This window comes from Erinaceus europaeus, chromosome 21 (assembly GCF_950295315.1).
Source record: "Erinaceus europaeus chromosome 21, mEriEur2.1, whole genome shotgun sequence".
Classification (NCBI taxonomy): domain Eukaryota; kingdom Metazoa; phylum Chordata; class Mammalia; order Eulipotyphla; family Erinaceidae; genus Erinaceus; species Erinaceus europaeus.
Genome location: NC_080182.1, coordinates 42079040 through 42096738, shown reverse-complemented (window position 1 = coordinate 42096738; position 17699 = coordinate 42079040). Strand labels below are relative to the sequence as shown.

The window sequence follows — 17699 nt, the reverse complement described above, 5'->3', positions numbered from 1 at the left end:
ACTTCTCAATTTTATGTGCATGTTGGCCATATTGATGCCTGTTATTCTAAGATAGTGAGATTTTTGGTTTGGAAAAAAACATCTTGACTTACAAACATATTCTGATGCTTGTTTAATGCTTTGATATGGTTTCATTTTATTATTATCCATCTTCTAATTTTTATTTATTTAAAAAGGAAACATTGACAGAACCAAAGGATAAGAGGGGAAAACTTCACACAGTTCCCACCACCAGAACTCTGTATCCCATCCCCTCCCCTGATAGCTTTCCTATTCTTTAACCCTCTGGGAATATGGACCCAAGGTTATTGTGGGATGCAGAAGGTGGAAGGTCTGGCTTCTGTAATGGTTTCCCCACTGTTGACAGGTGGATCCATACTCCCAGCCTGTCTCTCTCTTTCCCTAGTGGGGCAGGGCTCTGGGGAAGCAGAGCTTCAGGACACATTGGTGGGGTCATCTCTCCAGGGAAGTCTGGTCACATCATGGTAGCATCTGGAACCTGGTGGCTGAAAAGAGAGTTAACATACAAAGCCAAACAAATTGTTGCACAATCATGAGCCTAAAGGTTGGAATAGTGCAGATGAAGAGTTGGGGGTTCCTCCATTTTGTAGATAGCTAGTAGGCATTTTTTAGTTATATTCCAAAGGGCCTGTGGCTATACTAGTTTTATTTTTGTTTGTTTGTTTTTCCCCCTGAGCCTGAAATCTGATATGCAGGTGGATCCAAGTTATTGTCTGGGGAGATGATATCATGGCTGGAAAAGGACCAGAAAGCTGGATCAGGGAAGAGAGTAGCTCCCTAATATGGGGAAGGGGTATAAATATTGTTGACAGTAAACCCATTGACTTGATGTGATCTGGAGCCCATATTCAGCTTAGGAGCCTGTGTGACCTCTGCATCCCTATAGGTCTGAGCTCACATTCTGTGGTCATGAGTAGGAACATTCCAAGCTGCCTCAATATTAGGACCCATCTTCCTCAGGTGTAGCATAGAGTCTGTTGTCCAGCCTCCTTTCAGAGGATGGCACATTCTCTACCATTGTTGATTCAAGTTGAAGGCAAGGTCCTATGTGGGCCCACAAAAGGGGTCTATTTTGTTGTTCCTGTTAGAGATGAACAGTAACAATGGAGAGAGGGATTTATTTGAGGTCTGGGCCCATTATTTCTGTTTGGGGATCTCAGGACTCCCCAAATAGGGCCCCAACTGGTGGAATGGCCTGATACTGACTAAAGAGTCACCTTAAAGTATGCCAGTCTCTTGTCCTTATTCAGCTTTTGCAGTCCTTGCTTTGCTAAGGTTAGCTTTGGAGTGAGTGAAAGAACTATAATAGGAAGTAGGTGAGTAGAGTATCTAAGTCTAAGTAGACACTATTTCATTATGGACTTTACACTGACTCACTGGCAAATGCTAGAAGAAGAACTGACTCACTGCAAACTATTGTGTATTTTTGCTTTCAGGTATATATTCTGCCCTAGTTTATGGATATATGTGAACATATGCTCTATCTCAGGGGACCTGGTCTATATCTAGGTTTTGGGACCTTATTAGGAAGTAAGCCACCTGGAATGGAATTAGAGAGCCCTATGAAAGGAAAGGTCTCACCCGAGTAATGAGGGTGAATTGTTGACATTCCATGCCTGACATCTCTAGACACAGTCTAAGGTGAAGAATGCTGAGGTGGTACTCATTGCATTGATTAGGTTGGGATTGGTGGATGCAATATCATTTGGTATGAATTGAGAGAAGCATGCAGGAAAGTGGGCCCCACCCTAGAGGTTCCAGGACTGGGGGAAATATAGGCTCTATTGAGGAAGTGGAAGGTTCCAGCCGTCTTAGGGTTAAGAAGACAATAGATAGTTATTGCTATAATCACATTATTTGGCAATTGGGTTAATTTTGAAAAATCCCTTTGTTAGGATTTGCTGTATCATTCACAGCATCACAATATTTTATGTCCTTTGACATTATTTGTATATAGCTGTGCCACTAGTTGCTTCTGTTCGCCCTGGTCTAAGCTTTTAAGAGAATCAACATATCAAAGACTCAGACTATGTATTAAAAAGACTCAGTCTGTGCATTAAAAAGTTTGAGACAGGAGTACAGCTGTGTAGCAGCAGGTTAAGCGCACGTGGCGCAAAGCGCAAGGACTGGCTTAAGGATCCCGGTTTGAGCACCACCACCCCACCCCCCCGGCTCCCCACCTGCAGGGGAGTCGCTTCACAGGTGGTGAAGCAGGTCTGCAGGTGTCTGTCTTTCTCTCCCCCTCTGTCTTCCCCTCCACTCTCCATTTCTCTCTGTTCTATCCAACAAGGACATCAACAACAACAACAATAATAACCACTACAATGTTAAACAACAAGAGCAACAAAAGGGAAAAAAATAAATATAAAACCTTAAAATAAATAAAAGTTGGAGACATTCAATCAATTTTCCCCTCTCATATTAATTAAATAGTGATTTATATGACTACAACTTAAAAGGAGTGAACATAAACACCGTTCCAATCACCAAAGGACATGTCCCACCCCATCCCCCACTTCCTCCCCCTGCCCCGGCCCCATGAAGCCAAACAGCCACCCTCACCCTCACCCCAGGGCTTCTCATTTCATGTAAAGGGAAGACTCATGTCTATGCCCTCTCCCATTTGTAATAGAGTTGTTGTTATTGTTGTTGTTGTTGTAGGAAACAATTAATTGTGGTGATTAACCCCATAGACCAGTGGAATAAAATTGGACATATGGAAATAACCTCCCATACCTATCAGCACCTTATTTTTGACAAGGTAGCCCAAAACATTAAACAGAGAAAGGAGAGCCTCTTCCATAAATGGTGTTGGGAAAGACAGGTTGAAACATGCAGATGAAACTGGACCATCACGTATCACCATGCACACGTCACCTACAAATAGATCAGTTCATGGCCATTACGACAGGAACTTTCAAATGCATAGAAGAAAACATTGTCAGAACACTTCACAATTCATACTTGTTCAGAAATGTCTTTGAAGACTCACCTTCAACGACAAGGAAAACAAAAGCAAAATAAAAATAAACCAGTGGAACTACATCAAATTGAAAAACTTCTGCCCGGTAAAGAAACATCACCAAAACAGAAAGACACACTACAAAATAGGAGATCTTTATACAGAATAAATCACATAGAGCACTGGTGTTCCTCTTGCTTTTCAGCAGAACTTCATGGAGGAGGAAGGGGGAGTAGTTGTACTTGTTTACCATGTTCTTCACTTTATTCATCAATACTCAGTTCCATCTTCTGTTTCCACAGCAAATGGTGCCCTGAAAGAAGATATTAATAAATTCTCAAGTGTCCCGTTCAATCTTCAAGTCTCGTCTGTGGTCACTGTCTGTTTCTGAACTTCTGTGAACCACAAGCTCTTTTTCTTTCCTAAGCTTTCTCTTGTGTTTCTCTGATATCACTTGCCCTCTCTCTTTCCAAAAGTTTCTCTCCCTCTAAACTTAATTAAATGTTACTGGTCTACAGTTTCTTGCTTGGTATGTATTTCCCTCTCTCTCTCTTTTCGATTTAACTCAATAGAAGTGTTTCTCTAAGTTTAACTCAATTTAAGTTTTCAAAACTAAATTTCCATACTTTCCTAAAATCCAGGTGGTTATTTCACTACCTAATAAAATATCTTTGAAGTTATTCAATTTTGAACTATTATTCTTGAGACAAAACTTTTGCAAATCTAGACAATTCAGAATGAAGCACCTGAAACTGAACTAATTTGGGAGATTATCTTTCATGAAAGAGGGGGACAATTATTGAGTCTGAACAAAGGGGCAAAATGAAAAAAGATTAAGAAAGATTTTTAATCATTTAATCACTTAATTTTAAAGTAATTTTATTCATCATGAATTTTGTACTAAATACTTGTAGTTTTTTGTGATATTTTAACAGACTTTCAGTTGAAATATGTCACCATTTAGAAGCTTGTTAAAAATGTTATTAAAGTGTTCTAAATAATTTTACCAATTTATTAGTTACGCTTTTTCCACAGTTGCTTTTGTGATGTCCTTATGACTAAATGCCTAGTCATAAGGAATATCATATTCACATTATAAGTATACTTTCTAGATATGTTTATGATAAATTTTATTGGGAGTCGGGCGTTAGTGCAGTGGATTAAGCACAGGTGGTGCAAAGTGCAAGGATCACAGTAAGGTTCCAGGTTCGAGCCCCCGGCTCCCCACCCGCAGGGGCGTCCTTCACATGTGGTGAAGCAGGTCTGCAGGTGTCTGTCTTTCTCTCCCCCTCTCTGTCTTCTCCTCTCTCCATTTCTCTCTGTCCTAGCCAACAACAATGACATCAATAACAACAACAATAGCTACAATACAACAAGGGCAACAAAAGGGAATAAATAAATAAATATAAAAAAAGATAATTTTTACTTACTAGATGTGTACAAGAGAGAGTGTGTGTGTGTTTTTTATAAGACAGAAAGAAGGAGAGAGAGAGAGAGAGAGCAGGACAAGCCAGAGTATCACATGTATGGACCGCGTCAGGAACCTCAGGCATGAACATCCAAGGCTCTACTGGTTGAAATATTTCTTCAGTTACCCTACACATTCTCTAATATGAGTATATAATTTATTCACTTTCATTAGAGAGAAAGAGACAGAGAGACAGAGAGAGACCAGAGCGCTGTTTAGCTCTGCTTTATGGTGGTGCTGGGGATTGAACCTGAGACTTCAGAGTCTAAGGCATAAAGGCCTTTTTGCAGAACCATTACCCTGTCTCCCCAGCCCTGCTCTATGCATTCGTAATTTAGAGTTATCAAAATACCAACCAAGTCTGAACCATTTTGCTAGATCATTTTAAATTTTCGTTTTCCTACTCTCATTGCTGCATGAGTGTCATTCATATCAAGTACTTATTACCTGCTTTTATCTCACAGTTTTGCCCTTAACCAACTTTCGGAAGAGCAAATATCAGTTATGTTAGTTGCTTCCTCTCCAATATGCAGTAGCTGATATATAGTTCTTATAAAATATATCTTTTAATTTTGATTAGATACAAAGAAATTCAGATGGGTGGTCCAGGAGGTGGCACAGTGGATAAAGTATTAGACTCTCAAAGCATGAGGTCTGGAGTTCAATCCCCAGCAGCACATGTACCAGAGTGATGTCTGGTTCTTTCTCTCTCTCTCCTCTGTCTTTCTCATTAATAAATAAATGAATAATCTAAAAAAAGAAGAAATTCAGGGGGAAGGAGTTGATGGAGAGGGAGGGAGTGAGCTGGAGCACTGCCCTGTCGTTCAAAGAGCACTCTCCCTGCAGTGGGGACCAGGGGTTTCATCCTGGGTCCTCATGTACTGTGATGTGTATCTTCAACCAGGTGCGCCACCACTCAGTCCCATAAAAACAGCTGTTTTCAAATACTCTGTTTGGGACCAGGTAGTGGCACAACTGGCTGAGTGTGCACATTACAGTGTCTGAGGATCCTGGGTTCAAGGCACAGGTTCTTTTTTATAATAAGATTAACAGTGGTCCTTAACAATCACTTTCTTTCATCTAGCTGCTATCCCTTTTTAATATACATGTTAGTGAATCTTAAAGTAGAATATTCTGTCCGTATTTTTATACATGCCTGATGGTGTCTGGTCTGACACATATACACATGTGTCAGTACTGTACACACACGTATGTATGTATGTCACAGATAGTATGTGTACATGAACATGCACCATGTGCAGGGAGGGACTAGGATTCAAGCTCTGGGCTACTACATAGGAGTGCCTTCAGAGGGTATGTTTCACAATCAGAGCAGTAGTGTGGTGTCTCTCTTTCTTTCTGTCTCTCTCCCATCTCCCTATCTCCCTTTTTCTCTCATATTTTATCTAGAAGAAGGAATAAATGGTGGAAATATCAGTGTAAAAGCCCAAGTATAACCCTGATGAAGAAAAAAAGTGTAAATGTGAGTGTGTGTGTGTGTGTGTGTGTGTGTGTGTGTGTGTGTAGTTTATTTTTCTTGCTATTTATTTAGTTTGTTGTTGGTCATTACACCAGGTCCCCTGCATGGCTTGATGCTGTGGTCTATTTACATGATCACTGTTTTGCCTGAGACCCACTCTGCCTGCAGGGTATTGTTTAATCCCACTGGTTAGATGGAAGCTTGCTACCTTCTCCCTCTTTTCTTCTCTCCATCCCCTCTCCTACCCATTTCCTTTTCTGGCCTGCCACTTCCATTTCAGAAGATATAAAGGTGTTGTCTCTGATCAGTAAAGGCATTGCATTGCATTCCTGCTCAGCCACAAGTTCCTGGTTCCTCTCCCACATCTCTGAGTAAGCAGTAGCCCAGGTTGGCTCCGGTTGAGTTCTCTCCCCCACTACGCAACCCTACAGTTCATGTCTTCAAAGATATTTCAAGGCAAAAATTATGGACTATTCTGTCAGCATTTTTATACATGCCTGATGGTTTCTGGTCTAATATCCATCTCTTTAATCCATTTGGAGTTGACTTTAGAGCATAGTGATATACTGTGGCCTATTTTTATGTATTTATTTATTTAATTTTTATTTAAGAAAGGATTAATGAACAAAAACATAAGGTAGGAGGGGTACAACTCCACACAATTCCCACCACCCAATCCCCATAACCCACCCCCTCCCATGATAGCTTTCGTCTCTAGGATTATTGCTGGGGCTTGGTGCTGGTACTAGGAATCCACTGCTTGTGACAGTCTTTTTTTTTTTTCATTTCACTGTATAGGACAGAGAGAAATTGAGTGGGGAGTGGAATACAGGGGGAAATAAAGACACCTGCAGCCTTGCTTCACTACTTGTGAAGTGACCCCTCTGCAGGCAGGGGGCTGGGGGCTCCAACTGGGATCTCTGTGCAGGCCCTTGCACTTTGTACTAGCACTTAACCCAGTGCACCAATGCCTGCCTCTCCCATTTTTATTCCTCTTCACATTTCAGACCAATTTCCCCAACACCATTTGTTGAAAAGATTCTCCTTTCTCCTTCTGATAGTTTGGGCGCCCCTTGTAAATATCAGTTGTCCATATGTACAAAAAATAATTTAATTAGCTTTTGTGAATCAGCAAAAATTGCTCCAAAGCAGTGTCAGGAGCCAATGTGGCCAAGATAGGCCACCAGAGACAGGGTAGGAGTCACAGGCTTGAGTATTTAGATTCAGTCTCCAATAACTGTTTCATTGGTATAGTTATTATTGATGTCATTGTTGTTGGGTAGGACAGAGAAAAATGGAGAGAGGAGGGGAAGACAGAGAGGGGGAGAGAAAGACAGACACCTGCAGACCTGCTTCACTACCTGTGAAGAGACTCCCCTGCAGGTGGGGAGCTGGGGGCTCAAACCGGGACGCTTACACTGGTCCTTGTGCTTTGTGCCACATGTGCTTAACCTGCTGTGCTACTGCCCAACTCCCTGAAAAATCCATTTCTTATTATTTCCTGGTTTATTCAAATTCATACTTGTTGTTAAAATTCCAGAGGCTCTTGCCGGGTGGGTAATAGAGACGCAGAGACAACAGCTGGGCAGGGAAGCTGTATTTCTTTATTCAGGAACAACGATTCATAAACTAAGACAAACTAATCACCAAACAGAACTCTGCTGTCTCTTTGTGGCGGCACAAGCATTCTCTCTTACTCTGCAACTCAGGAACCCTCCAACTCTGGAAATCTTCAACTCAGGAACCCTCTCTCGGGGTTCCTTTGGGCGGGGCCAAGTGGGCCCGCGAAATTAACTGGACTGATCCAATTCTCTTGGCGGGGGAGGGCTAGAACAAACCAATGTAAAGCATATGACACATACTCTTTCTTTCTTTCCTCCTTCCTTCCTTCCTTCCTTCCTTCCTTCCTTCCTTCCTTCCCTTCTTCCTTTTTTTTTTTTTTTTTTGCCTCCAGGGATATTACTGGCACTTGGTGCCTATGACACAAATCAACTGCTCCTGGAGGCTGTTTTTTTCCCTTTTGTTGTCCTTGTTGTTTTATCATTGTTGTGGCTATTACTGTTGTTATTGATGTTGTTGTCATTGGATAGGACACAATGGATAGGAGAAATGGAGAGAGGAGAGGAAGATGGGGGGGAGAGAAAGACAGACACCTGCAGACCTGCTTCACCACCTATGAAATGACCCCCCTGCAGGTGGGGAGCTGGGGGGTTCGAACCGGGATCCTTCCTCTGGTCCTTGTGCTTTGCGCCATGTGTGCTTAACCCGCTGCACAACCACACAACCCCAAATGCATACTTTCTAAACTTTATGCATCTTGGGAAATCCCCCCATACTGCATATGCTATGGATATCATGGAAAAGCATGACTGAGCATGGAATATACTGTCGTGTAATTATACATTTTATATCTGGATATATGTCATAGACTCTCTTGAGCAGGTACAGTATCCTCATTCTACAGAGGTGAGAAATAAGGCCCAAGCTAAGTACTCTAAGAGCCACGGTCAACTTGGGTAGACACTTGTACATTTACAAAAAAAAAAAAAAGTAATTTATGGACTTGTTTTTAAGATAAAGTATTTTGAAAGATTTATTTACTAATTTGAGAGAGGAGGAGATAGAAGTGAAGAGACACACAGAGAGATAACAGAGCCTGGCCCTGGCATATGCCACTCCATAAACAGAACCCTCACAGTCTCAGAAACCTCACAGTCTCAGGACTACTGATGCACTCTTCTCAGAGCCTACTGGGCCTCATTGGGACCCTACATCATTTTAGAGCGTACTAATAAATGTCTCAGACTTTGAAGTCTTGTGACCCCCCCCCCATAAACTATCTCTCAAGGTTTGATTGTTTATAAAATAACAAATGGCTTTCTTGATGTGAAGACAGACTGTCTGGCCATCGCTGTGAATCTAGACAAAACAGTGAGATGACAGCCTTCTCTACACTAACTAACCCGCAAGGCATCTCTTTGTGATGCTTCTTTAGTGTGATGGGAGGCAAAAGGCAGATCTGTAATTGCAATAACAAATCCTATGTGTTATCAAAGTCCATTTTTAATGAAGATTTTACTAGTGGGAAATGTGAAATTGTACTCTATTCTACAGAGTAAATATTCTAAATGTAAACACTATTAGCATGATTTTCTAATCACTTTCTACTTTCATCTAAAGGTTCTTGCACATATTATTATTATTATTATTATTATTATTATTGAAAGGGCTAATGCTTTATAGTGCAGTCACTGATAAATGAGTACAATTTCATTAGGCACCAGGACCCCATACTTTTCTTCCCTTTCTTCCTCTCCCTCCTTCCCCCAATCCTTCGCATTGATGCAACACACCATGCCCAGTACACATTTCATTGTGTGTCCTCCCTCCCTGTCCCTATGTATTAAGTCCTGCTTATAAGTGAGAACATTTGGTATTTTTCCTTGCACACTTTTTTTTTAGGCCAATGTAGAAAAACTGGGAATGTTTCCAAGTAGTTGTGCTTCTTATATAATTAATGAAACAAAATATAAAAATGCAAATACTCTTGTCTTGGCTGAATGGAAAGTAAAAGCAAGATGATCACTGAGTATAATAGATAGAACAGTGCTTCTCAAACTTTTATATTTGAGAATCAGGGAGTTGCATTAAAGTGCAGTCTGATGTATGAAGGCTCAGAAGAATGTGAGGAGGGACCGTTTTAGTTAAGCTGCTTCTGTTGGTTGAGAGCACTTCCCCTGTGGAGCTGGATCTCACAGCTCCAGGCCACTTTTTTGTTTCAGATGGAGGCAGGGAGGAGAGTACCTACCTCTCCTGATTTGTTGGTGTGAACCTTAAGAGGTGATCCAGCTTCTTAGCACCTTGTTCACAATCTGAGCTGCAAAATCACTCAATTATAGTCATTTCTGTACTTATGGAGTTTTGGGGGGAGAATGGCATGCAGGGCTGGGGAAACATCATAATGGTCATCCTAAGCGACTTTGCTTTTATGCCTGAGGCTCGGAGGCTCCAGGTTCAGTCTCCAGCTCTACCATAAGCCAGAGCTGAGCAGTACTGTAGTCTTTCTCTCCTTATATCTCTCCTTAAAATAAAATATTTTTTAAAAAAGTATGTTTAAAAGAGAAGAATGAGGCAGAAGACTGTAATACCATTTGAAATACTTCCAATGGCTTGATTTACAAACTATTTGCATACTTACTATTTTTACATTTTTTAAAATGATTACATGCATAAACTTAATTACTGCCATGCACAGCTAAATGATGATCAGCAAATAGTTCAATGGACTTATTGAACAGTTCGGGGGTACTTGGGCAAAGATTGACTCTCTACTTTCTTTTATTAGAAAGCTGATGGGAGTCAGGCGTTAGCACAGCGGGTTAAGCGCACATGGCACAAAGCGCAAGGACCAGAGGAAGGATACCGGTTTGAGCCCCCCAGCTCCCCACCTGCAGGGGAGTTGCTTCACAAGCGGTGAAGCAGGTCTGCAGGTGTCTGACTTTCTTTCCCCCTCTCTGTCTTCCCCTCCTCTCTCCATTTCTCTCTGTCCTATTCAACAATGATGACAGCAATAACAATAGTAACAATGACAACAACAATAAAAAGGGCAACAAAAAGGAAAATAAATAAATAGCCCCTATAAAAGAAAGAAAGCCAAAACATTAAAAAGGAAGAGACAATGTTAACTATCTTCTCATTTCTTCACTGTAAAACTGAAGAGATAAAATCATGAAACCAAGTAGAATTTGTATAGAAACAAGGTCTCTGATGTTGAAATTGCTGAGTATTTTCCCACAAGAAGGACCCTCTGGTGCCTTTTATATGTAGGGAGCATTGATGCAGAGACAGAATATTTTGTTTTCACCATTAATTATTCCTAAACTCCATTACTCTGCTTTTTAACTGAAATGCTGTTGTATTTATAGCAGCTGTGAGGAATGTGTTGTATTTTCAAAGAGTGTGTGAATGTTAACTATGTGCAAGTCCCTGGGTTCAAACTCCAGCTCCCTACCTACAGGGGTGACACTTCAGGAGTGGTGAAGCTAGTACTGCAAATGCTTCTCTCTTCCTCTCTCCGTCTCTCTCTCTCTCTCTCTCAATCATTATCTCCCCCTCCCTTCTCAGTTTATCTCTGTTCTAGCAAATAGAGGAAGAAGAGAAAGTAGGAAAAAAAAAAAAGTAAAAAATGGCCACCAAGAGTGGTGGATTCATTAAGCCCTGCAGTAACCCTAGTAACAATAATTTAAAAAAATGTATGAAGGACTTGATACATCAGTCAATAAGTTCATTTTAGTAGCTTCCTGTCTATGAAGAGAGTTTGAATTATTGTTCACCCATTAATACACAAAAGCTTACACCATTTCAGCATTATAATTCTGCTGTTCACATTAGGTGTTACGACATCTATTTTTAATGCTAAACAGCCATATTAAGAAGACAGCCAAGAAGCATCTGGAAAGGTCGCTGGGAGTCAGTATTCTAAATCCAAAGAGGGCAGTAAATGTGTCCACGTGTCTGTCCCCTCCTGATCAACTGAGACAGCACTGCAGTCTGGCAGAAATGGTTTATGAGAATAAGCAAAAACCCTTTAAAGACAAGAGGGTTCAATTCATTGTGCTGAGAGAAAATTATAAACAATTTTGAAAATTCCATTCATCTTCTTTTCATTCAATAAAAGGTAGATTATCATATAACTTGATTCTTTGCTAGTGCCACTGTGACAAGTTATATGTTACATCTTGGTGTGGGTTCAAAATAGGAGAGGCCTTTGCATGGTGAAAATAACAATGTATTTTCTTTCGCAGAGCTGTATCACGAAAGCACTCCTCATGGCAGTATTGTCCTCTGCTCTCCAAATGTACACGGTTTGTTGTTGCTGTTGTTGTTTCGTTGTCTGTTTGTTTGATTTGTTTCTTTAACCAGGTCACCTCTGGAGCTGGGTGCCTACACAAGGACTTTATCGCTATAGGGTGACTCCCCCTTATTTTTTTACTAGAAACTGAGAGACAGAGATTGGGTGAGAGAGAAGAGAGACTGGCAGCACTGTACACCACTTGTGAAGTTTCCTCCTTGCAGGTGTGAACCTCGGGCTTAGATCCAGGTCCTCTGACATCGTAAGCGTGTGTGCTTTACCATTGTGCCAGCATCCAACCCTCAGATGTTAGTTCTTTATAGAGAATGTCTTTGGGTATACATCAAGTCCAACAAGATTTTCTGCTTAATGCAAAAATGTTTTTTAGATGAGTCTGAGAAGTAATCACCATATAGCTATAAATAGCTTATTGATCTTAGAAACACATTTCTGTGTAGAAAGTTTAATGTACTGGTGTAGGTCATATTTGAATTTGTAGAAAAGAAAGTGGACGCACACCCCTGAAAGAAGGATTTCACTATTAGCTACTGCTTACAGAGTCGTGCTTAAATGAGAATGTCTAAGTGAGATCGTGTGTTCTAAGTTGGAAGGTACTAACATGCCCATTTATTTAATAACATGATATGAAGTACTAAAGAAGGAAGTTAAAAAGCAAAAAAATAGAACCTCATATGAGATTCATGATTTGCGCAATAAAAACAAATCAGAAAGATTTGTGCCGTATGCCATACTCTTCTGTAAGCACAGAGAAAACAATATTACCTGCTTTATAAATGCAAATATCAGTGCCTTTGTGCTGATGGGCTACAAATGCCACTGATAAAAACTTTCTTAGGAAGTTTTGTTCACATAGGACCTGAGCCGTGTTGATATAGATCCCAGAGACAGTACTGCATAGTAAGAGTCGGAATTTGGGATCACATGGCTTGAATTCAAATCTCAGTTCTACTGCTTGTAAGATACATAGTCTTGGGTCAGTAACTTGAGTTCTCTCTGCTTTATTTTCCTCACAGGTAAGGTGGGGGTAAAAGAAAAAAATAAGAACCCCTTTAGACAGTTACTTAGAAATCCTATCAATGGCTAAATTTACTGAACCGAGATCTTATGAATTCTAAGAGGTACTGTTATACACAACGCCAGCATCGTACATCGAGATGGGAAACGAGAGTCTTCATAGGGGAAGCTATGAAAACTATAAAGGTTTTTTTTTTTTTTTGAGATTTATCAATAAAGTGTTTTTAAGGAGCACTTGAAATCTTTATTTTATAATAAAAATATTATACTACTCTGAAATCTTTATTTTTATAATCCAATTAAGAAAATATCAGTGCATATACCAAAGGAAAAGGAGATAAGCTTAATTCATTCCTATTTCTGTACCTTCAAAAATAGATTTTTTTCAGAAACCATAAACTAGATCTAAACTGTCTCCTTCCCAGATCACCACAGTCAGCACACTCAGTACTCCCCTCCAAAAATTCAGGCAGGATAGGCAGAGTTAATTTTTCTAAGGTTCAAGCATTGCAAATCCCAATTCTAACAGCTTCTGACACAGCAGCTCTTGCATTCCACGGCAAGCCCCTTAAGAAAATCAGCTTTATTAACTAAGTACTAAAAATAGTTCATAATCCAGAGCAAACAAGAGCTGTTCCATAGCACAGCTGTGTTTTCCCTGAGCCTTTTCTGCAGATTCAATGATCACTTGTATTCCATTGTCCCTTATAGTTACCAGGAAAGGCCAAGTTAAGCTAATCAACTTTAAATAAATAACTACCAAAACCTGTGTTACACCACCGTATCCTTTTAATCAGACAGGTTTCTCGGAATGTGCTTAATACCAAAAGTCACTGATGCAGAATGGGTCATCTACCAAGGGCATCAGCTCTTGAATTGACTTCCTCACTGGGACAAAATTCTGGGACCTTGTGATTTCAGAAACTCCAAGTTGAAACAGGTCATGGGTTATAACACTTGTTCCTATGCAAACAGACCATCCAAAATGACCTTGTTTAGTGACTTTGCGTTTCCCTGTGTTCTACATCCTAAGCCTTGTTCATTTTGCTCTAACAGGTCACTTAGGTCAGGAGAACAAATCTGATCCCATGGTACTAAAAACCCTCCAGGAATCCACAGTCATGGTGTTTTACTGCAAATGCAAATGGATCATAGAAATTAAACTGAGCTTTAATTGTGTTAACAGTTGCTCTTAATCCCTCCTTGGAGTGAGGAAAGGTTGGAAAGAAATGCTTCTCTGGTTAATGGGCAAAGGCATAATGTAAACAGTGATTCTTAGGAAGATTAGCAGTCCTAAAGAAAGCAATTCGAGAAAGAAAGCACATTCAGGCAGAAGCTAATGCTTTGTAGCTTGCAGCATGGTGAAGCTGTGCAGAATTTTATTTCCACATTAGATGGAATTCTTTCAAAGCTTCTTTATTACAGAACAGGAAGATTGAGTTTCCTGTGATTCCACAATGAAATAAGAATTACATGAAATAAGAGAATACTTTTCCACCCCCACGTGGTCCTCTACCTATAGTTGATTGTACTAACACTTCTTTGTTTCCATATTTACCCAACGTGAACATTGTCTGAGATATAGTAGGTGCTTGAGAAATATGATACCTGCTAGTAGATAAACGAAAAAATAAATCTCTTTAATTCTTATAATAAATACATATCTATTGTTTTTTCAAGACAGCTAGTGACAGTTATTTATGGGAAATTAATTAATTAAATTTGTTTACTTTGCCTCCAGGGTTAATGCTGGGGCTTGGTGCCCGCACTATGAATCCACTGCTCCTGGAGGCTACTTTTTCCCATTTTTGTTGCCTTGTGGTTGTAGTTACTGATGTCATTGTTGTTACATAGGACAGAGAGAAATGGAGAGAGAAGGGGAAGACAGAGGGGGAGAGAATTATAGACACCTGCAGACCTGCTTCACCGCCTGTGAAGCGACTCCCCTGCAGGTGGGGAGCCGGGGGCTCGAACCGGGATCCTTACGCCGGTCCTTGCGCTTCACTGCTGGGCTAACATGCAAATAAAATGACATATTGAAAGGAATTTCTCAGCCTCCTTACACCCTGATATATGTGCATGGACATTTATAGACAATGAAATAGATTCGATTATCCAAGGATCCTTACTGAAAATTATTAGTTGGTCAGGAAAAATATAATCTTCTTGTGGGGAAGATAATTATCACAATATTTAATATACAATATGTATTGCTGACTCATCCTTTAGATCTGCAGCTATAATCTATTTAGCAGATTTTTTTTTTGGAGTTTCTATGGTGCTTGGATTTTAATACCAAGCTGTCTTTTATTTAGTGGGTGTATTTGGTTTGCTGTTCAAATTTAAAACTGGAAATGTATATTTGGGGACTCTTTTTTTTCCCTGTAATTTCACAGTAGGAAGTAAAGCGTAGTATCTTCTTATTATCTTATAATCCTTATTTCAACAACTTGGAGGATATCAGCTTTCATCTAGGCTCAATCAAAATGTGCCCTAATGCTGAGTTGCTACTGATTTTTTAGTAGATAAACATCTGCTTTATTAAACAGCTCTTAATCCTTTTCTGACAAGAAGTCCATTTAAACAACGCCTTAGATTGGTTTCAGGGTTTTTGGTTTGTTTGTTTTGTTTTATGTTTTGTTTTGTAGTGCAAGAATCTCATGTGTACTCTCAATAAGAGCATTAACCATTTGCTACAGTGCAAACATTTTTCTTCTTATACAACATAAAAAAAAAAATCCCAAGAATATTATGTAAGCCTTTTTTCAACAAGAGTATTTTTAAACTCCATTACTTAGAACATGGAATACGGTGTAAGCCTGCATTTAGTGTGTCAATTATTCAGTATTGATTTCTCAGAATATAATTTAATTCTGCATATTCAAAATAGTAGATTTTTCAAGTCTGTCAATCCAAGGAGGATTGTCCTCCAAATGTAGTTTGCAGTATTCTCACTTAATCAAAGATACTTTTATGGAAGGTGAAGGGAGGGAGTCTCACATGTTGAAGAGAGATTTGATTTGAAATTTTGTTATACTTTTTAATAATAATATTAATGACAAATATATATATAAACCAGAAGCAGAATGTTCACATCCTCCACTTCTGAAGTGTTCTGAATTTCATTCCAGTGTTACACTATTTGACACTGCAATTCTGCTCTGTCAAAATATACCAACCCATTAGCACTGAAATGATAGTCTTTAAATGAAATGATAAATTTATCTCTTTCTATTGGCTTAATCTAAGTGCTAATGTGCCGTGAGAGCCTGAGGGTGCTTCTTCCCGAGCAAGTGCTCAACTGGAGCCAACCTAGGCTGCTGCGTGAGAGAGGGATCAGGACTCTTGGAGCAGGAAGGCAATCCCAAGTGTATTCAACCAGAAGAGCAGCTGTATATATACTCGCCAAGTAGGGTAGAAACAGGATATGACATAGAGAAGGTGGAGCAAAAAGAGAGTGGTGAAAATCAGGGTGTGACAAGGAGAGGGGGCGGAGCAAAAAGACAGTTCGAACCAGTGGGATTAAACCAGTGCCCTGCAGGCAGGGCGGTTCTTAGGTAACAGGTTATGTAAATAGACCACAGGGTTAAGTAGGAGTAATCTGGTGTACTGCCCAACACTAATGAGTTTGTATAATGTTTTTTCCGAGTCCCTCAAAGCACTCTTAGGAAGCACACAAGTTTTGTGAAGGGAAAACAGACACTTTAAATAAAAAAATAAATTCCGGGGGAGTCAGGCGGTAGCACAGCCAGTTAAGCGCATGTGGCACAAAGCACAAGGACCCGCGTAAGGATCTCAGTTCGAGCCCCCAGCTACCCACCTGCAGGGGAGTCACTTCAAAGGTGGTGAAGCAGGTCTGCAGGTGTCTGTCTTTCTCTCCCCCCTCTGTCTTCCCCTCCTCTCTCCATTTCTCTCTATCCTATCCAACAATGATGATGTCAATAACAACAACAATAATAACTACAACAATAAAACAAGGGCAACAAAAGGAAATAAATAAAATAATAATAATAATAATAATAATAATAAATTCCAGCTGATACAGAGATCCAATAAATGGGTTTTGTTTGTTTTCTTGTTTGTTTTTTCATCATGTTTTAAGTTTTAAGAAATCTATAGTATATGAGAAAACCTACAGTTTCACCTCCGAAAATTAAGTCTAATTCAGAATGATATAATTTGCCTTAAATGTCCATGTAGCAGATGGAAGGCTAATACATCTACAGTGAAATAAGAATGAAGTTTAAGAAACTAAAACTGCAATTGAGAGTGTTATTCTCTGTTGGGATAAAACATACTCTCTTGGGCTGGCGAGATAACATAATGACCATGCAAAAAGGCTTTCATGGTTGAGATGCCCAAGGCCCCAGGTTTAATTCCCAGCACCGCCATAAGCTAAAGCTGAGATGTGCTTTGAGGAAGGAAGGAAGGAAGGAAGGAAGGAAGGAAGGAAGGAAGGAAGGAAGGAAGGAAAAAAGACAATGATAAACTACTATTTTCTCCTAACCTACTTAAATGTTGGGAAAATACTTTCTACTTTCCATCTGATTTGCATATGTGAAATAATGTGCCTCACCTCATTGTGGTACTTCCAAATATACACTTTGGATTAATGGCATGTTGTTCAGAATTAACTAAATGACAAATAAATTACCTAATAAGGTGTCCAAGCAATTTGTGGAAATAGGCACATTGTGTGTTTAATAGGAATGATAAAGAAAAACAAGAAACACATTAGGTTGATCTTTTGTTGAGCTGTAAGAGCTTTTTTTTTTTTTTTTTTTTTTTGCCTCCAGGGTTATTGCTGGGGCTCAGTGCCTATACTATGAATCCACTGCTCCTGGAGGCCATTTTTCTATTTTTTCCTCCTTTTGTTGCCCTT

General features: G+C 39.8%; 1 protein-coding gene across 1 annotated transcript in view; it reads left to right on the top strand.

Annotated features, from left to right (window-relative positions):
- Positions 1-14013, top strand: part of LOC132535238 (uncharacterized) — a 388867-nt gene extending 374854 nt beyond the window's left edge. The window contains exons 6-7 of the mRNA XM_060180222.1: positions 11736-11795; positions 13874-14013. Coding sequence (XP_060036205.1) covers positions 11736-11795; positions 13874-14013 — 200 coding nt within the window. The remainder of the gene's footprint in view (positions 1-11735; positions 11796-13873) is intronic.
- The last annotated feature ends 3686 nt before the right edge of the window (positions 14014-17699 follow it).